Genomic DNA, 21,797 nt, shown 5'->3' with positions numbered 1-21,797 from the left:
TTCCAGATCCACTGGCCGGTGTCCGAACGGAGAAGGATGGAATGCCTTGTGAGTGGGAAAGATGCCAATGTAAGTATGCGTGAAGACAACGTTTATAACCTCAGCAGGGTCGTTCAGCTGCGGTGATTTCCATCGACTTGATGGGCACAATTAAAACGGCACAATTCCCTCCATTGTTCCCTTTGGTTTTAACGTGGACAACCTGTTCAAATAGCAGTCACCTGTAGGTTTTGGATTTGGCTCCATAAAACACTGGTTCCCTCCTGTCTAGCCAAGGAGACAGGAGTAGACAGGAGCAGGGGAACCTAGTCAGCCTCACCATCCTCCTGGTCTGACTGGCTGATATTTTGCTAAAGCAGCACGCTATTTTTAAATTAGAGTCACTCCATATTCTTTAAATCTGCCAGAGGGGCTCCAGTAAAATAAGGCAACACATTTCTTTTTATTTGGACGTAAACTGCATTTTTATTGACTTCAGTCTTTGTGCTTCCAGGAGGAGTGTGCAAACTTCATCCGTCTGATCGAGCCGTGGAACAGAACCCAACTGTATGTCTGTGGAACTGGAGCTTACAATCCAGTCTGCACCTTTGTCAACCGCGGACGCAGACCTCAGGTTAGAAAATACAGCCTGAAGAATGTAAAGGCCAAGTAGGTGATCTCAACAGCAAACTGTTCCCACCTGCACCATTAACGGCAAAGCTTGCCTTTCCTTTTTTCTTACCCTCCATCTTTACATTAGCCTCCCTTTATGATGGTGGCTTTCCTCCATCATTAAACCTGCTTGTGGTACCATGTGTCCTCATGTGGCAAAGCAGCCACACCACCATACAGCTGTTGTCCCCAGTGAGCCTCTAATGCTACTCTGTTTAGTCTCAACTTTTAATGGCACCTCTAAACCAAGCCAGGCAAAACTACCTTGCCACACTCTCCTTTAACATGTTGCTCTTCTTTAAATACAACACTTGTTCCCTAATTACAATCAGGGGGCTTTTATAAAAAGCAATAAATAAGAAGTTAATATTCCTTTGTCACTCTCCCTTGAGATGATAGAACGACTGCAAAGTCAAGCACTGCTTGTACAAGCCCCTTGTTGCATACTGTTCCTCTAAAGAAGGGCTTCCATCCAGCTTTCACTCGCCTATCCATCCTCCCCTTCATGCATACATCCAGGCCACCCGCCAGACTCTACCATGTCAGACGTTAGCTAATTGGAAGAGGGAGCTCCCATTATGGGGTGCAAGAGGAATGTTCCAGTTCTAGTCCATTAGTGAGAAGGCTGTTTTCTCTGCAACACTGAACAGGCAGGTCCAAGCTGTACCACCGATAACACCTCTGCCAGGAAGGCTGGGGGTTGAACTACGAGTCAAAAAACACGAAATGTGAAGCTGCACACTGATACATAAACACACAGCTGGTCACTTTTATTTAATTACAGCAGGATACATTAGTGCTTTTTGTAAACTTTACCAGTAAAATGTTTCGCTTTGGCAGCAGATTTTAGGGCTGCGTTCAGTAAAGCAACACACTGTGACAGCCGTTATTGACTTAACAGCAGGTTGGAGGACTATTATTGCCTTTTCCACCATCTGGTCAAATAAAGCGGCACACGTTCCCAGCGTAATATTCCATACACACACATCTATATTCAAATCCCAGTTTTAGAAAATTTAGGTAAATTGTTACAAATGCAATTGTTAAACTTTATCAAGCATGAGTTTGAATAAATACTTTTCGGCATTTTCACTGACCTAAATATTTGCATTTAGAAAATATAAACAAATTCAAAAATTTTATGCCAGCAAAAGAAACTCAAAAGAAACTGGGTGATAGGTTAAAAAAGACAGAAATTTGAGGAATATAGAAGTAAAAGTGTTCTGGAAGATTAAATAATCAGCAGATTCATCTGTGTTGGGTGAGGGTGCCAAGATTTGGTATAAAAGGAGCATTCACCAAAGGCTTAGTCTTTTTAAGAAAAGATGGGTCATGGTTCACTACTTTGTGTCACAGAATCATCAGTAAGCTCCAACAAATATTTCTTAATACAAAATTGATTTTTTTAACATTAACACAAGAAAAAAAATTATTTATTAACTGTAGAAACAGAGCTTAATTCTCCAATCACAACTTCATCACAGAAAAACAGACGACACCTGCTCTGATATCCTGAGTCTTCTTCCCAGCTGCTTGTGGGAAAATAAAACATCTGTTTCTTTATATATGAAACAACACCCCCCCCCCCCCCCCCCCCCCCCCCCCCACCAAATGTACGAATCCGTCCCAATACAGCGATATTTTCTCGAAAGCTCTGTAAAAGTCCGGAAGTCTGAAACTACTGAACCTGCAGCAGATAACAGTTTAGCATCCGTACATGTGTTGGTGGGCGTGGTTTTAATGCCTGCAAGGTATAGTATAGGTGGTTTATAGCTCAAAACACACACTTTAGGGTGCACTACCCCTTCAAAAGGAAGAGTGATTTGTTGCTGGTATTAGATTTTAATTTTGGTCATACTTTCTAAATGCAATTACATTAATCTGTATAGACACAACAAATCATTTATTTGGATTTTTGTCTGTTTAACAAAGGTTCAAACTAACAAACAGACAAACTTTCCTCATTTACTTTACTTTTTCCTCATGTACTTCAGGAGTTTTTGACCATGTGTGGGGATCAGACCAGGGTCAGGAAGGGTCTTGTTCCTTCATCAGTAGCATAACATCCAGACTGTATTGCTGTTTCCCGTTTTAGACGTCCATGTATCTTCAGATGGCCAGAGGAAGGGCTAGCCGCGCGGCTGAACCCAGTGCGGTGCACGAGACACTTGGATTGAAGGTGCGATGTGGACCCTGTCTGCACCGCAGCCCTGCATTCTGGCTGGGCTCGTGGTCACCAGCAGCATGCTCTCGTTCTTTATGTCTGAGCACATTGTGTCAACTCCATCTTTAATTAGAGCATCATTCGTTTATCTCTGTAACATTTGGCATGCATCCTTTTCAGTCTGTGCACAATCTGACATAAACTGAAACACGTTTCCTTCATACAATACTTTTAAAATTTTTTTCCCATGTTTCATTCTTATTTTCTTTGTGTAATCCTCGTGGTCTGAGCACCCTGTCTTATTCCCCATTGTCTTTTGGTGCTTTGTATCTGTGCTAAATGCCATGTTTTGCATGAAAGCTGGGTAATCCTGTGGAAAGGCCATTACAGGCTGCTTAAAAAAGATCATTAAATTAGAAATGCATGACATATTAATTTTCATTTAGCATATATTTAGCTGCACCATGATAATATAATCATTCATCTTGCTTATCAGAGTCAATGCAGCTTGTCCCACCCGTCAGTCCGTCATCGCACAGACCCCCCCCCCCACCCCCCCCCCCCCCCCCCCCCCCCTTCAGGAATGTGGTACAGACTCTCCCACAGAGGCAGGACTAGTCAGCATCAGACCCACACCCACAGCAGGTTCTGTTAGCCCAGAGCAAACATCAGCCATCTGTAGCCAACTAGCTATGTAGGAAAGGAAATAAAAGAGCCACATATTTGAACATGTCTTCACTGTTTGAGCACTCTGAAACCCAGAAAGCAACTTTGGAAGGATGTTAGGACTTTTTTTATGTCATTTTTCTCCCTGCAAAATTCAACTTTTCTGAAGGGGCCATATTTTCTGGCAGGGTCATAACAGCACATTTAGAGGACAGTTTCCCTCCAGTACACATAAAATGTGTTGCTGTCTAGCATGGCTTTGAGTCAACTGTCAGCACCTTCTTATTTAAACAAGGGGTGATTTTAATCAAAGATGAGTAGGGAAGGACTGTGTGTGTGTGATCCAGTGAAGTGAGTGTGGCAGAGTGCCATAGTCTCTCTTGCTTTAGTGCTGATGGACAGTGACAGAGATGTCTCCATCTCTGTCTCCCCTGGGAATGAAAAACAAGGATTGGACATGCTCTGGTTTTTGAGGCAGGACCACAGGACATGTCATCGCATGCCACTGTTTCATTTTCCCAACTCATACGCAAATTCCTGCCAATGCTTGTAAGCGAGGATGCCATGAGCAGAGAGCATCAGTCATCCAGCCTCCATCCTTGGCTTGTTTTTGCTTTGCTGGATTACAGGTGTCAGCAGTAAGCCTGCACACCCACTGGCACCAAGAAGCTGAGAAAAATTTGGCCCACAGCTTATTATTCAGAGACGCAGCCAATGACACATTGTTTCCTGAAGTAGAGTGGCATGGAGATGGATTAGAAATCCCCTACTTTCCCTGCATGCATTTTTCTGTATGAACATGCGCTCATTATTCTAATACTTCATCCCCCTCAGGCCCCGTAGGTCCCACAGGAGTTAGAGACAGTGCATGTGCTGCCTCATTTTCCCTGCACAAGGGAATCACAGTGACATGATGAAGAGTGCTGACTTCATCGCCATCTCCATATGACTTTTCCATTTCAGGAAGATATATTCCATTTGGAACCAGGCAAAGTGGAATCTGGGAAGGGAAAGTGCTCCTATGACCCGAAGCTCAACAGCGTGTCGGCTTTGATCAGTGAGTATTGTACAGTTTGGTCATGTGAGTGTAGACATGGCACAGTCCATCCCACATCCATGTTTTTCTTTATATGCTCTTCTCCTCTGGCAGTTTTTATTTCTGGCATATTTTTTTTTAAAAGGCTGCATTTATTTATCTTCACCCTGTGACGCTCATCACATACTGACTCTTGATCTAAATCTGACATCTTAACACACTGGCTGCACCTAAACCATAAGTGCAGGAGCTATTTGAAGACTTAGAGATTGATTTTAGTATTTAAATTCAATTACATGACTTCTACTTAGCAGATCTATTGAACAGAAAATTTGCTAACTCACATGTGTCAAACTCAAGGCCTGCGGTCCACATCAGGATCATATCTAATCACTATTAGAGCCGGCCTGCTGATAGAGTGCATGCACCACTATAATACAACAAGTCCCACAATGCACTGCCAGTGCGTTGGTGCGTCAGTCGCATACCTTGCTTGTTTTCTAGCAGCCTGATGGAGTTGCTCACCTTTGTCAACAACCCCTCTCCCCAAAAAATGGCTAAAGGAAAAGTGGACTTTGAAAACAGAGGAAATGTTTCAGATGTAAAGCTGCGTGTCTGTGTGGACACACTTTGAAACCAAGCATCTGGACCGGAAACAAAGGAGCGGTAGAAGAGTTATTTACCCTTTAGGCTCCAGACTTTTAAAAGTTTTTAAGGAAAATGGTAAGTGAGAAAAACATTGAATATGAACCAACTTTATGGTGGCAGTAAAATTACTCATCTAAGTTCATGATGTGGTTCAGGCTGGCAGCCGTATTAGATTCCATAACTTTCACTTTGAACTATAACACACAAACACACACACACACACACATATATATATATATATATATATATATATTTTTTTTTTTTTTTCATTTATTTATTTAATGATTAATGTTGTTTTACAGTAACTAACAGGCTCTGTTAGTTCCAGGTTGTGTACAATAAGATCATTTTAAAAAAGGTTTTAATATTTTAATAAACATGGAACCAATACGACCCTCAGCTTGTTCCAGTTTCGTCGTTTTGGCCCGCTGTGTATTTGAGTTTGACATCCCTGTCCTAACTGGTTGCACCAGTACTTATTGTACTTATTGCTCTGTATATAGTAGACACTACTATACAAGAGTCTGTTTTATCTATTACCTGCTACTTATTTTATTCTTTTACTTAGTTTATTACTTTTTATTTATCCTAATATTTCCACTAGATTGACAGCAAAAATTTCCTTGCATGTGTTCAAACTTGGCGAATAAAGCTGATTCTGATCTGAGGCTGAATCCCAGTTCCCCTCCTTGGCCCTTCCTCTTCATTGTGCAGAGGCATGTTGGCTGCTTTTTCTAGGAAGTCTTATGGACTTGAGCCCTTTAGCGAGAGTGCTGTGAGCCATTTGGACCACAAGATGGAAACTACTCCTTGAACCTTTAAAAGAGCTGAATATCTGCAAAACAGATGTTTTGTTAACTTTTGTTGTCTCATTAAGTTTACAAACAGAACTAGGTTCAGGAAGACATTATGGTTGTGGCTGATCTTACTTCATTGTACTCCAGTGGTTTTCAAAGTGATGTGTCCAGGCGATCAGCACATCACGTGTGCCACCAGAGGGAATAACATCTTGGGCCACAAAGCGGTGTCTTTGCCTCTTTTGAAAATCGGACCACAAGCCATTTTCCTTGTGCCAAAGTACAAAGAAAGGATGGCGCAGGAGGAGGTCTCCACGAGGCAGGTGAGGCACTGGAACGACCAGTCGGAGGCTACGCTGCAGGACACCCTGTCGGACATTGACTGGGACATGTTCTAGTCCAGCTCGTGGGATGTCAGCGACTTTACGGAGGTGACAACAGACCTCATTGCTAAGCTGGTAGATGATGTCATTCCCATGACGACTGTCGGGTTTTTCCAGAAGTTGAAAAATCTCTCTGCAAAGCACTGAGGGAACATGCTGCCGCCTACAACTCTGGACTTCTCACCCAGCAAGATGGAGGACTACAAAGTGACCTCATACAGACTGCGACGCACGGCGAAGGATGCTAAGCAGAGGTACAGAGACAGAGTGGAGTCAGTTTTTCCACCATCACGGGTCCAGGAGTCTGTGGCAGAGGTTGCAAAGTATAACGGACTACAGGAGGACAGCCCTGCTCTGGTGGCTGCAGACGCTGGTCTGGCTGAGAACCTGAATAGTTTTTAAGCATGGTATGAGGCTGGTTCTAGCTCTGCTGGTGTTTGCATGCTAACTGCTGCAGCTGTCAGAACTCCTTCTGTCGGAGCAGTACAAGCACTCACCCTGACAGAGCATGATGTGAGGAGAACACTGAGGAGAACAGCTGCAGGAAGGTTAGGTTAGGTGGATTGCAGGGCCGTTGCCTTCCTTTTGCTGTCTTCTTTTTCTGTCCCCTCTGGTCAGGTCCAGCAAGATTGCACAGGTTCCATAATTCAAAGTAAGTAAATAACAGTAAATAAATGAATCAGATTATCAAGAGGAGCTTTATATCCTTAAACCTCCCCATGGCAGAGCAAATTTTTTTCAGCACACACAACAACCAGACTATCAATCGACTCGCTAAGATGCTGGACAGGATGGGTAAAAAAAAAAAAGCCATCACCATCCCTGTGCTGAAGAACGCTGACTGGTCAGGGGGCATATCAGTGCCTCCCTGAGTCTCTTCAGTTTGCTTATCATCCAAACAAATCCATGGACGAGGCCATCTTCCAGGTACTGCACACCACCCTCAGCCACCTTGTCAAGAGCACAGGGGACTCTGTAAGGATGCTGTTTACACTGACTCTAGTTCAGCTTTTAGCATTATAGCTCCACCACGCTCCACCCCAAGCTGCTCAGTCTGGAGCTGAACTCCACCTTGTGTGCCTGGATAATGGTCGTCCTGTCAAACAGAACCCTCAACACTGGCGCTCTCCATAGGGCTGCGTCCTCAGCCCTCTGCTCTTCTCCCTGTACACTCATGACTGTGCAGCCATGGACAGCTCCAGCACCATACTGAGGTTCGTGGACAACAATGTGGCAGCTGGTTGCATCAACAACAATTATGAGAGGGCGGATACAGGGGGGGTGGAGCAACTGGCAGAGTGGTGCCATGCTAACACCCTCCTACTAAATGTAGACACAACTAAGGAGAAGATTGTTGACTGACAGGAGACAGCAGAGGAACTACACCCCTCTGAGGATTAATGGGTTTCTGGAGGAGAGGGGGTCCAGGTTCCAGTACCTGGGTGTGCACATCAGCGAGGATCTATCCTGGACTCTGCACATAGACAGCCAGGTGAAGAAGGCGAGGCAGCGACACCTGAGGAAGTTCAGAGTCTCTCTGAGGATCATGAGGATGTTCTACACTGGAGTGGTGGAGCGAGTTCTAGTAACACCACCCAGTGGTACGGGATCAGGACTGGTCAGGACCAGAGGGCCCTGTAGAGGGTGCTGAGGTCAGCAGAGCGTACCATGGTACAACCTCATTTCAACTAAATTTCACTGTGAGCTTGTATGTGCATGTGACAAATAACTGGAAACTTGAAAAATACGTCACTAGCAGAAAACCACCCAGCAAGTCAACGATAACTCCAGATGTTGAATAAAAACGGGCCACCGTGGACGAGTTGGAAGTGAGAATGGATTGATTCCCTGCAGTGAGCTCCAGATGAGCCTGCTCATCCTAAATCCAAAGGAGTTTGTCTTTATTATGTTGGTAATGGGTCAATAATATGTACCTATTAAAATGGGAATCCTGCACTGGGGAGTTGGTGGGTTGAAAATACTGACAAGAGTTCAAATTTCTGGGAGCTAAAGCTGTTTTACCTGAGCTTGATTGTACAGCGGATTATACACAACAGTTTATAAAGCTGTTTCTTTATTCATGAGCCGGCCCTTAAGTTGCTGTAAATGTGTACTGCTGTTCAGTCTGGATGCTGCATCTCATCATCTGCCATAGCGCTCATAAAGTCGGTGTCCTCTGTCCTTTGGACCAAGGTCTCTTAGTCAGGATCAGGCCACACAGTTGCCACTAGTGAAAGGCGATCTTCTCTCAGCGGGGTGGGACAGCGGGTGTAAATCAATGGCACCGCTTTCCCACATTAGCGCTGTGCCAGCTGACCAGTGTGGAATCAGGACTGTCATCCAAGATGGATTTACCTCCCACTTCCATCAGTTAGCATTATCCAAAGGACACTGTTGTTAGTAATGATAAGGATTAAGAATCCTGTACAACAACAAAAGATTTAGCTTTGACCACAGACTGCTCAGCTTCTCACCACATTAGACATCCAATCATCCGTGGACATTTTAATGATGTGTCATCAATCTCCCGTAGCTCTGCCGGGGACCGTGACATTGAGTGTAATGGTGGTAAAGAAGTGTTTCTTGTCCCTGCTGTCTCCATGCTCGGAGACTCACACCTGCTGTCTAGTGGGCCCCATACAGCAGCTGGAAGGCTAACACCTTGTCTTCCTGTGGCTTAACAAGGCTTTTATTTATTTTTTTCAGGCTGCACACATGGATGTGTTCATATTTTATATCTTTATGAAGTGCATGAACTTTTTAAGTGTTCTGTAATTCCTTAAAGACTTTTTAATAGGAGGCTTGCTGGAGCACTGATTGTTCTGAACCAGTGCAGTCTAGATGTGTGTTTTTTTTTTTTTTAAGGATTTAAAAATAAGAGGTGTTGTTGGGTTGGATGGAGTTTATGCCACTTTTGATATTCACATGAATTTCTTTGAACTGATTAGGGTAATGTAGGTAAGGCAGTTGAAAAGAAGTGCTGTAAATACTGATTTATTTAGCCTGAATGTTGTAAAGAGGGTGGCACTACATGTTGATCTGTGTTAATCAGCATTATATCTTTTTGAACTTAAATGATGAGGCCGGCCAACTATTGTCTCCTCTAATTCAGTACCATCGAATTTATGGGAAAAGCTCAGTGCAGTATAAACCCCTGGGTGATTAACAGTTATCAGTGTCCAGCTGTTTCAGTAAATTAATTAGCCTTTTCTGATAATTAAACTAATCCGCACCTGTTTTTAAAGACATTGGTAATGTTTAGGACAGCCTCTCCCAGTACGTTCACACAGCCTCGTTTATCCACTGCATCGTGGAAACAGGTAGAATTCCCCTTTTTTTCATCCAACTTTCCAAGACTTTCCTTTGGATTTGCTTTCATAATAAATGGAAATGTGGCTTTTGACATCTAATTGTCACATGCATGTAGCAGTAATATTGAGACAGTATGATCTGATTGGGAAAAGGACCATCTGTATGACTTGTTTTCTTATTTATATTTCTTCAAATTTACACTTTGTCAACATGATCCATCAGTATACTCTATAGGCAAGAATGTAGTTATAAAACAGAAATTTCTACATGTAATATGTATACACACATCAAGAGGAGGTCAGCTGAGTTTATAAAGCTCACTAAGTCAGTATGAAATGCTCTGACTCTGCTGTTCATGTAAAAACAGGTTATTTCCAGAGATAAGATGTCCCAGATGTCCCCTGGACCCAAGAAGACATAATAACACAGAGAAAATTAAACATATCTAAACATCTTTAATGAGACGTAGTTGAAATTGTGTTTAAGCTTTAAAGTCTACAGTGTAGAAGTTTTAATATTAGTGTTGACGTCGCAACATATTTTACAAATTAAGTCATTTAAAATGCAGTTAGTTCCATTTTTATGAAGTATTCATGTTTTGTTTCCTTGAATGAAGACAAATGTGATTTTTTTTTTCTAAGTCGCTGTACTGTGAAGGAAAGAACCCTTAGGTGGTTCTAAACATACTTTTTGACACAAAAGCCTGTTTTTAGTGCCAGAGGTGGTGGATGAGTTATGTCAGAGTGAAAGAATTTAACTGGACTGTTTTCTTTCCTTCTCAGATGGTGAACTGTATGCTGGGGTCTATGTTGACTTCATGGGAACAGACTCGGCCATTTTCCGAACTTTAGGGACAAAGACTGCCATGCGAACCGATCAGTACAACTCCAGATGGCTGAACGGTACGCTCCGATGCCTCTGAATTTTATCATTAATATGCAACTCCTTTGCATCAATTGTCAAAACACACACACACACACACACCAAAACAAATAAACAAAAGGAATAAAACTATGTAACATGGCTGAAATCTATTCTGGTGCTTTTATGTGTTAGAATCAACCAGCAGGAGAGAAACAGGAAAGGCTGAGGCTTAGAAAAGATCATGCTCCCCCATCTAAACATCTCTTCTCTTCACAGACCCCACGTTCGTCCATGTGCACCTCATCCCCGACAGCTCAGAGAGAAATGATGACAAGCTGTATTTCTTCTTCCGGGAGAAGTCCTCAGAGATGGGCCAAAGTCCTGTGACCCAGTCCCGTATTGGACGCATCTGCCTGGTGTGTACACAGTGACGAGTGTTTTTGCTTTGTTTAATGAAGGGAAAGCCTGCATCTATACGAGGCAAGTCACTTACAATGGGCCCGGGACTTGTAGCTGACGCTAACATGCTAGAATCCACATGTGTCTTTAACCTTCCGGTCCACAATGCGTCTCTCTGTTTGTCAGGCTTCTCTCTGACCTCTGACCCTGTGATCTCTCGGCCCTGTCTCCTTGTCTGACGTTACTAGAAGCTTTTGGTGTACATTGTGGCTAGAAAGCAACTACCTTTGTCCAAAAACATCCCTCTTAGTGAAATTAGACTTCCTACACAGACGCCTGTGCACCTCAGAATTCTAAAGTAAACTGAGCCAGAAAATAAATCATAATAAATGTCTCCAGAAAGCTGGTGGGCCATCTTTCTGGGCTGATGGGCTTTGTTCATCACGCGTGTGTGTTCTCCCTGCAGGTTTGCGTGCTCGTTGATACAAGAATGGCCATGAGTGAGAAATGTGGCGTACGTGTGCTTGTCGTCTCAGCTGTTCTCAGTTGTATTTATTTGAGGGGGTCAGGCGGTGACCCGGCACACAAACACTCATCCCCCTCCCAGCGGAGTCCGGCGTGGTCCTCCAGAGACGCGGTCCTGTCATTCCTACTTCACCGCACATCTGGATGCTCTTATAGTCGTTCTTTACCACCAAAAATATACTCAGTGTAATTACCCCGAAAACATTTCGACTCCCCGAACGGGACTGCACGAAGAATGTGAAGACCACCAGAAATGAAGATGCTGGTTAAGGAGAAGAACAAGCTGGTCCTGTACTGGGATGGATTCTGGCTTTTCTCCATCACAGATGGATGTTAGGTTGTTTATCAGCCACATCCCCACCCCTTCTTTAGCTTCCTAGCTTTGCAAATCTGCATGCACTCTGCACACGTGTGTAAATGTGTGTTTTTCATAAGGGAGGATTAAGGAGGATGCAGCTGATGGAGAAATTTTCTCTCAAAAACAGAACGATGACGGAGGCCACTGCTGTCTGGTGAACAAGTGGAGCACCTTCCTGAAGGCCAGGCTCATCTGCTCGGTGCCCGGGGCCGACGGCATGGAGACGCACTTTGACGAGCTCCGTAAGTAGAACTTCACATCTGCAGACTAAAACCCAGCTGTGATTGCTTGCAGTGTTCTCAATTGATGTGGCAAGGTGGAGGTTACTTGTTGGGGGCAGGGTGGTGTTTTATAGACATGCTTGTCAATCCAAAAAGCTGCTAAGAGGTCTGATGCTTTGTCTGTGGGTGGTGCATCACCACTAAGCTAAGTCTTTTTTTTTTCTTTTGCAGTGAGTCATAATCACAGAAAAGGGGAAGGTCTGGATTTATTTCAGACATTTTTATTTTCATTTTTCTTTCATGCATGATCTCATCTTAAATATAATGCAGAGAACAAATGACTGCAGCACCTGCAATGAATAAACACACACACACGAAGCTCAATCCCTCCTATCATATGGCTCGTGCACCCTACTGTATGGTAATGTGAAGGACAGTCATGATCCCAGCACTGCAGATGTCTTTGTCTTTCAAGATGCCTTAAACAAAAAGTCTGTTTCCTTTCCTCTGTGTGTGAGTGTGTAAGGAGGCGGCCTGATGGTGGAAGGATCAGATCTCTGAGGCAGAGTTCTTTCCTCGTCTGTCTCCACCAGTTTAAAATAGAGCCAAAATGTGATAGAGGGCTGATGCATGAGGCTCCTGTTGCTCTTGTCTAATCTCAAGAATGAAAAGTGTCTTTCCATGATAGATTTTTTGTCTCAGTGACACAGTGACTCCTTACTTTTTCTGCACCTGCCTGCACCCCTAAAAGCACCACTTTGTTAGGATATGCATTTTGAACAAGAAGGAAAGTGGTTCAGACTTCAGATATATGTTCTCTGTTTTATGTGCAGCCCATTTAAATGACTGGGAATAGGCTGGCTTTGGTTTTTACAGGGGACGGTTCTGTCTGTGCTGGTTAGGTCAGTGGTGACATTGAAACACCAGAGCGGGGTGATTTAGTTGTCAGCATTTGGCACTAAGAATGAATTTTAGGATATTGCTTGAAGAAGCTGTAAATATGTAGTGGAACAGGCTGGTGAATGAAAAAGGACGGGGTGGGGGGGCTGCAAATCACACCAATCAAAGTGGTTTGATTGATTTTAACGTTGATGGCCTCATATTTACTGGTTTGTTTGTTAAGAGTTTGATGCTACTGAAAAACTGGATAGACTATTTCACATCAAATGGTAGCCAACAGGAAACTAAGGCTATGTCCACCCGGCACCAAATCCGGTTCAGGTGGTGAAAACTAGGAGAAAGGCCTCACCATCCCTACAAAACAGCTGTAGTACATACTACAATGCTGTGGGGGGCGCTATGGGGATTAAAGAGTAACACTCCAAAGCTAGAACAAGACGTAGCGTGTACACAGAAAGGCTCACTGCGTGTTGCAGGAAGTTCACATTGGAAGACGAGGAGAGAAGATGGCTGAGGATTCAGTGCGAGACAAAAGAGAAACATTTGGACTGATGAAGAAGTCGAGCTTCTTCTTCGAGGACTACAAATCAAAAAAAGTTGAGGAAGGCGTGGATTGGGACTCTGTTGTGTTGTTTTTGGTCGTTGTGTTTGGCGCGTGTTCGCCACACTGACGTCATATCCTGCAGTTGTGCGGCTATGCTGTCCTGACGGAACACGGATGGTAGAGGTTTCGAACTGATCCACCTTGGTACCTGGTTTCAGACATGATCGGTTTCATGGAAGCTAATCTCTGGTTTCGTGGGGATGAAACGGCGTATTGCTAAAATACTTTTGTGGTTTTACTGCAATTCAGCTCCGTGGGGACGGGCCCTAAAGTAAATCCCAAAGGACAGATATATAATAGCAGATGCAAATCATCCACGACTGTCTATGTCAGAGTAATGAAGCTACAGCTTAGCTTAGCATAACCTAGTATAGGTTAGCTTAGTGTAGAGACTGTACAGCTAAGAAAAAGCTAGTCTGGTAATCCAGTGTGTCTACCAGCTCTAGTGGAGTTCATAATCTATGGTGCCGTTTTGTTCCCTGGTCCACTGCCATATTTCTCCTCGGGAGGACTTTATTGCGCATATGCAACTCTGAACAGAGATAGGGAAGAAGACAATGTCTCACTCTGTAGGTTTTTTTTTTTTGCCGACAATAGTCGACGGTTAAATTTGTTCTCGACTGTTTTCACTGACAACTATTGTCGACAATGTCAACTCATCGTTGCAGCCCTAGTTGATATATGTTTATTTTTTATTGCTTTATAAAGGGACAAATGTTGAAGAGAAAGAATGAACACACAGTCAAAAGTTATCTTCCTAAAGCACCACACCACACCATCACTTTATTTAACCTTTAAAAGAAAAGGGAGGCAATATAGATTCAGTAAAAAGTTCAAGGGTTCAGTGCAGAGTAGGCCCATTGGCCACATGTTCTTAAAGCTTATTATCACACTAAAAAGCCTTAGCTATGGACATATTTATCTGTATTCACACGGTCATGGTGCCACATGTGATGCAGTTCACCAGAGGTCCTCAATCCTGGTCCATTAGGGCCAGTGTCCAGCAGGTTTTAGAGCTTTTCCTGCTGTAACACACCAGATTCAGACTTGTGCAGAGCTTGATGTCAAGAAAAACTTCTAAAACCTGCAGGACACTAGGCCACAAGGACCAGGACAGAGGATGGCTAGTGTTGAGTTTGACAACAAGCTGTTGGATCCATTTAAATGTGTCATGGAGCAGGGCAACACCTAAAACCTGCAGGGCTGTGGCTTGCAGGACCTGCAGTGTGAGACCCCTGTTCTAGGGCTTTATTTCTGCTGTGTAGTGGTGTCATTTTCTCAGTGGCGACACCTATTGTTCAGGACTAAGACTGCAGTTAGGGGAGTGTGCTTCAAACACCGGAATAAAAGATATGACCGTGTCCTGATGTAACACTTTGCTTGTGCAATGATCAATCCAGCAACCGTGATCAAAGATTTACCCTTTTACCATGGAGCTGTCCTTTTGTAATGCATGTAAACTGCAGTTTGACTTAGGTTTTGGTGAAATAAGCAATGCCTTCCTTGGTGTGCAGCTGAGTTACCAATGCATCATGAACTAATGAACCAGTCTTCCATCACAGTTTCTGACTTTTGCACTCAAACTGGATGATTCCTGTGTTTTTAGGGAAATTTGAACTACTTCTGAACTCTGTGCTCAAAGTTGGTGTGGTGAACCCCTCCCCATCTTTACAACTAAAAAACTCACCTGTTGCTAATAAACTGGATTTGTTATGAATATCTCAGGGGGAAAGGGGTTGCACATACAGCACTGTGTAAACATTAAAAGAGTTACTCTAGATGCTTTACTCTGTGCAGCTAAAGATTGTTTCAAGCCCAGACGTGTATTCAGAGCCGTATTTGGAGGAGTCATAAATCTTCTCCCCGTTTTGTAAGAGGTTTAAATGAACGACTCTACAGGTCACTTCTGAGAGCTTTGTTGAAATGTCCAGACTAGATGTAGTCTTTCCTAGAAAGTCATGCCAAAGCAAGCCTGAGACCTGGAAAAGTTTTAGTTGGATATGTGGTGTCGGCTCTGTCTAAATTTTAATCAGAAAAAACATGTATGTACAATACCAAATGAAAGGACTTAGTTTTATATGAGGAATACAAAATAAAAATATTTTGTTTAATGATCAGGGCAATAGAAAAAAGAAAGAGAACAATGCCAAATAGACTATAAGACAGGGAGAAAGGGACTAATCTAATACCCAAAGACTGATGAAGCAGAAAATTATGTTTTTTGGAGGAATTGGGATGTTTGGTAGCCAAGATTTCGTTGCCATAAAAGCGATAGAACGATAGTTGTGGAATCGGGATCCCCTCCTAGTTCTTACTGGCGTGAGAGTTCCCCAGAACAAACCCATCATTGTCTCATCACAATATCTTTTATTGTAGATCATCAGCTTTTTCCCACCCTGAGATCTGGATCCATTTCTCTCCTCAGATGGATCTGTCTGCACTTGTGTTGTCCTGCGTGCAAATGTCTCATATCTGCTGTACAGCAGCTGTATGTGACGTCATGTTGGGGGTCATGTGTTGGGTGACATCCATGGCAGCCCATCGGGCTGAGGCCATGCTAACCCATGCCCGTCCCACTGCTTTGTGGCAGCTGAGGGAGATGGCATGTTGGGGTGTGAACCTGGGACAATGTGCCTGCTCTCTCTGAGCTGTACCGGCTCTCCTGGGATGAGCTCAAGACTCTAGACAGGTCCTGGAGAAAGACTACACAGGATCCTAACCCAGCAGTTTAGAATCAGAGGACTCTCACACCAACCATGTATCATACTATCTGCATAGCAACCTGACAGCTAATTTCTCGTCTATATGAGCCCATAAATCTCACTCTTTTTTAGCATTTGATCAGTTCACCTTTTGTTCCACACTTTCCGAGCTCTAATTGTGTATTTTTAGCTTTTCTTTCTCCATCGCTCACTTCTTGACTCTCTCACCAGTCGCCCTTTTCCTCCTGGTCATTTCCCTGCACAACTAGGTCTGTTTCATGCTGATGGCCCTTGTCTAGGTGTAGGCAGTGAACATGTTTTCTGGGACTAGAAATGAGGTCAGGTACAGCAGAGAAAGACTTATCAACCAAAGGATCATCTAAAATCTGGAGTGTCAGTGTTAGAGCCTTGCAGGACAACTAGGTGTTTGTGATTTAATGACCGCCCTGCCTGCCTTAAAGGTATATGACACTGTTCTCTGGGAGAGAAGAGATATTTCTCAGTATATGTTCATTATAAAGTCTGTGTGTACTGAGCATCCACAGTTAGAAAAAAGAACTACATGAGGAGTGATCTACTAACATGAGACCTGCCAGATTGTAGCACTGTAAATAACTGTAATTGCATGAAGTGATGTAAGTTTTTCTACGGTTTAGCTAATCCAATCCACTTTATTTATGAAGCACATTTTAAAACACATGGCTGCCGATGTGCTGTCCATAAAAAATATAATTGTTGAAACACAGATGTTCCACATAGCCAGAAAATCTGCACCTTAAAAAGACTTGAGAAACAAAATTCAATAATCTAAATTATACCAAATGAATCTAAAAACTACAAACTAAAAACTTTAAAAGAAGAAATGACGGTGTGAGTCACTCAGTCTCCGTCTTATTGCTGCTTATTATGATCCAGCTGAAGTCAAATTCACACAAAACCTGATAATCAACACAAAACCTTCTCACATCAACCCTGACTGTAGTTTTTAAGAGGGAATTATGGTTATCAGGGACCTCACAAGAATAGGAAAACTCATTATTCAGACACACTAGTGTGTACCATGTGAGTCTTTTGTGTGTGTATGTTTCAGTTTTTCCAGGGAAAATGATGCATCTTTCACCTTTTCTGTCTTACAGGAGATGTTTACATTCAGCCAAGTCAGGATATAAAAAATCCTGTCATATATGGCGTTTTCTCCGTCTCTGGGTATGCTCACTCCAAACGTCCTCGCTGTTCGCTGTTTCTGCCGTCGTATCTCCCAGATAAATTTACCCCCCTTTTTTTTACATTTATCCTATAGATCTGTGTTTAAAGGCTCAGCGGTGTGTGTGTACTCGATGGCTGACATCCGCATGGTCTTCAATGGACCTTTTGCCCACAAAGAGGGTCCCAACTACCAGTGGGTGGCCTACACTGGGAAGATCCCCTACCCTCGACCCGGCACGGTGAGCCTCACCCCGCTTTGACCCTGTGCATGAATCGCACAGAAAGCTGACAAAACAGGGGCTTCTCCCCGAAGTCAACCTCAAACAGAAACCACCTGAACGAGATTCAGGCATCAGCATAAGCAGCTCAAAATCTTACTGCAAGACTTTTATGTGCTCAGAATGTTAATGTTTCCCTCCCAGTGCCCTGGAGGTACCTTCACCCCCAACATGAAGTCCACAAAGGACTATCCAGATGAAGTAATTAACTTCATGAGGAATCACCCTGCCATGCACAATGCAGTGTATCCAGTACACAAGCGCCCCCTGGTGGTTCGGACAAACGTGGACTATGAGTTCACCGCCATCTCAGTGGACCAGGTGACTGCTGCAGACGGCAACTATGAGGTGCTCTTCTTAGGAACTGGTAAGTATTTAGCTTTCAATGTGATTTTGTTTTCATTTAGCCTTTAAATCTTCGCAGAGTTGTTGGTTATTTTTACTCTAACAGAGGTGAGTAAAGGTAGTCAGTCTAGACCCTTGAACCTTTTGATCAGAGTGGACATGCTGAGCGACAGTGTCAGTGGGGAGCTGAATAATGGAGAACAGAATCCCCCTGTGGAAATAAATCCCATGTAAGTGGGGGACTTGTCTCCTCTGCAATCATTTATCATTAGGAGAAAAGCATTCTTGCCTATTGTGCTCGAGTGGAAATTTAACCAATCAAAGGGTTTGTACCTCACTCTGCTACCATGAAGCAAACAACAGGAGACTTGTACCTGGAGGGCAGGGGTGGATCAGCAGCAGGAGGGAGAGAAGAGAAGCGGTGGAGGAGGAAGGAGGGTTGTAGTTAGCATATCCATCACCTTAATCTTGCCACTGGTGTAGGAGAGACTATCTGTTTGCCTGCATGCCTTCAGCCTTTAATGAGGCCTCCGTCTGACGGTAACCACCACACAGGATGCTGCCCTCACATGTTGCGTATGACGCCTTTGAAGTGGCTTCTTTGTTGGTTACGGAGAGGAGTCTGATGAGCTTGTGTGCGATGGCGGCCACCGTGGAGGAATGTGTGTCCTTTCAGCTGCTGTCAGAGACGGTTATTCAACCCCTCACCAGGGCACAATTCAGAGGAAATAATAAATCTCAGGTATCCAGCTCGCAGGAATTCTTTACAGAAATCTCAGGGAGAAGCCAGAGAATGTCTCATAGCGTCCAAACTAATAGGTCAAGGCAAGAGTGACGGAAATGGTTTGTCATGGGGGACTGTGGCAGATCCTCACGTCTTTGAGTAAAGGTTAAACTGGAGGGAAGCATCAGACAGAGAAGCAAACTGTGCAGGATTATCCTTATTTGATCCAGGGAGCTGTTGACAAGCAGAGGGGGTGTGTGGCTGCAGGTGTGTAGCTGACAGGTGTGTGTTATGGCCCACAGACAAGGGCTCTGTTCAGAAAGTGATCGTGCTGCCCAAAGACGACCTGCAGACTGAGGAGCTGGTCCTGGAGGAGGTGGAGGTTTTCAAGGTTAGTCTGTTTTACTCTCCACACACCTCCTCCTTTCTAATGTGTCTATTGCACTTTCTTTGGCTTTAAAGTTAACTTCCTGTCCTCACCATGATTATTTTCTCCCCCAAGGTCCCCACTCCTATAACAACGATGAAGATCTCCTCCAAAAGGGTAAGCATGTTTGCACAAGACATTTTCTTAACCTTTGCTCACACAAGCAGGAAGAAAACCTCCCTCCAAAGAATTCATGATAAAGTTTGGAAAAGGTCACAAGCTGTCTGTGCACAGCTGTATTTTCCTGCTGCCTCCTTCCTCATAATTCATAGAAAAGCCATAAGTCGAAGAGACAATGAAGAAAGAAATATGGAAAAGACATCAAAAGTTCAGTGTCCTCTTTCAAAGTGATTAAAATACTTGGCCTCCTCTGCACGTCATGACATCAGTCTGCAGACAGTTCGGATTACACTCAACCTGCCAGATTGATGAATTTCAAACAGCTGATCATGAAATTATGAACCCAACCTCCATAAGAGATCAGTGTTATCCCAGATGATCCACAGCTTGCTGCTGTTTCTGAGCACAACTCACTCAGTTTCATACTTACCTCATCATCAGTTATCTCATACCCACAGAATGTGGATCAAATCTTTGCATGAAGGACTTCACAAGCTACTGATGATCCTCGTGTGAAACTCCAGTCATAAACATCGCTTGGCCAAAGAAAAAGTTGCCACCAAATTAAATTAATCAAAAAGGTCCCACTCTCTAATCTTTAGCTTTTATTCCAGCAGCATAAGTTCATTTATCCAGTTGTGCTCAGCAAACATCTCTTTCCTTTGTTTCACTGTCATCATCAAAATGCTGCCAAACGTTGCATTTAAGTCTATTTTTCTGCTTGTCTTAAAACAGCAACAGCTATATGTGTCGTCTGCAGTGGGGCTGACGCAGTTGGCTCTGCACCGCTGTGACATGTACGGCGAGGCCTGCGCCGACTGCTGCCTGGCCAGAGATCCTTACTGTGCCTGGGACGGCAAGTCCTGCTCCCGGTACTCATCCTCACAGAAGAGGTAAGCACCAGCAGCAATGTTAGCATGAGCATTGCTAACGCTGGCTAACAGCTTGCTGTCTAGTTGACTGGTTTGCAGATCAAACTGCCTGAATGGCTGAATGGCTGTTTGAATGTTGTTGTAAATCAGGTGAATTCACCGCCATCTTTGGATGAACGGCGCTTAATGCCCCAACTAAATTACATATTAACTAGTAAATGATGTCAAACTACAGGATACAGTGACATAAAATAACATGATGGTGGTTTGTTATGTGGCTTTTTGTATTACTGAATGGCTTTGAATGGCTTGCGGTTGCTTTATGATGTTTTTCTCTCCTTATTTGGCAACACTGGTCTGACCCCTTTAGACGTAGCCGGAGGCAGGACGTTAAGTACGGGAACCCCATCCGACAGTGCAGAGGCTTCAACTCCAACGGTAACCGAGCTTATGAACTGAGACCGTTTGCACGCGTGTCTTTGTTTCTGCTTCAGAATCATTCAAGCTTTAATCTGCAACAACCACTTCGCAAAATACTCATTGTCATTAGCCAGAAAGGAGATTTTGGTTCTAAGGAGCCTTGTGGCAATGAGTGTTTTTGTTGCTATGGAAATCTCTGTCTCTGCCCTGCAGCCAATAAGAACACTCTGGAGATGGTGCAGTATGGGGTGGAGGGAAGCAGCACCTTCCTGGAGTGTCAGGCCCGATCTCCACATGCTGTCGTCAAATGGCATCTGCAAAGAGACAACAGCGACCGCAGGAAAGAGGTGAGGGAATGTCTCACTTTTAAAGGCATGTTGGCTGTGAAGTAGTTTACTCTGATGGATATAAATGATGCATTAACTTCTTAATGTATTGAGTTTACATTACAAACAGGTAAACTCTTCCTCTGGACATCCACCGCATGATTTCACTGCATTTAGTTCCTGTTGTTGCAGAGAGATGGGGATATATTTCCCAGTGCAATTCACTCCTGATTATCTGTTTGTGTGATTAAGGGATTCCTGCTCTGACTGAATGATGAGACAATTGTCTCGCAGGCCCAAAGAAACGACAAATAAAGCGGAGCTGCTCTGATATACAACCCTAAAGCACTAGTTAAAGTTTTATTGTGAGGCGATGTAACACTGCTGCCTCTCTTTTATTGACTGTTCTGTTGGATGGTCTCTTATTCCCACAGGCAAAGCCAACTTTGCTGCTGGATTCTGGAAAGGAAAAAAAAACAGATCTAATCATATTTATAGAAGTACAGAAACTAGGAGGTCTGCTGTACAGGTCTCTTTAAAAACCCGACCAGTCATTTTAGTGATTTTTCTTTTAAAGAAAATACCAAGAGTAATCTTATGTCTCATGATCTTATTTTAACCTGGACTACCACCTGTAACATATGTAATGATTTTAAAGAGCGGTGTATTTATAATGCTAGAGAAATATATTTTTACATGTCCCTGTTTCTTTAAGACCCACCTTCAAGACTCGATCTGCTGTGATTGGTCAGTTAACTGGTTAGGAATGGTGCAGGTGTGAAGCTGCTTATTTTGTAGCTCCTTTAAGACCTGCAGTACTTACCTTTCATGTTTCCTCCTGCTGAGACT

At 43.5% G+C, this 21,797-nt stretch overlaps 1 protein-coding gene across 2 annotated transcripts in view; it reads left to right on the top strand.

Moving 5' to 3' along the window:
* The window catches only part of sema3fb (sema domain, immunoglobulin domain (Ig), short basic domain, secreted, (semaphorin) 3Fb), a 70,317-nt gene that overhangs the window by 44,828 nt on the left and 3,692 nt on the right, over positions 1–21,797 (top strand). The window contains exons 4-18 of one of the 2 annotated variants that reach the window (XM_041979637.1): positions 7–69; positions 494–613; positions 2,747–2,830; positions 4,445–4,538; positions 10,440–10,559; positions 10,798–10,937; positions 11,931–12,045; positions 17,367–17,436; positions 17,531–17,675; positions 17,859–18,081; positions 19,086–19,174; positions 19,286–19,327; positions 20,066–20,223; positions 20,573–20,640; positions 20,836–20,969. In XM_041979637.1, the coding sequence (XP_041835571.1) occupies positions 7–69; positions 494–613; positions 2,747–2,830; positions 4,445–4,538; positions 10,440–10,559; positions 10,798–10,937; positions 11,931–12,045; positions 17,367–17,436; positions 17,531–17,675; positions 17,859–18,081; positions 19,086–19,174; positions 19,286–19,327; positions 20,066–20,223; positions 20,573–20,640; positions 20,836–20,969 (1,665 nt within the window). Of the gene's footprint in view, positions 1–6; positions 70–493; positions 614–2,746; positions 2,831–4,444; positions 4,539–10,439; positions 10,560–10,797; positions 10,938–11,930; positions 12,046–17,366; positions 17,437–17,530; positions 17,676–17,858; positions 18,082–19,085; positions 19,175–19,285; positions 19,328–20,065; positions 20,224–20,548; positions 20,641–20,835; positions 20,970–21,797 lie in introns of both variants that reach the window. The other variant, XM_041979635.1, reaches the window with a different exon arrangement.

The sequence above is a fragment of the Melanotaenia boesemani genome, chromosome 3 (genome assembly GCF_017639745.1).
Source record: "Melanotaenia boesemani isolate fMelBoe1 chromosome 3, fMelBoe1.pri, whole genome shotgun sequence".
NCBI lineage: Eukaryota > Metazoa > Chordata > Actinopteri > Atheriniformes > Melanotaeniidae > Melanotaenia > Melanotaenia boesemani.
This window is presented reverse-complemented; position numbering and strand designations above follow the sequence as displayed.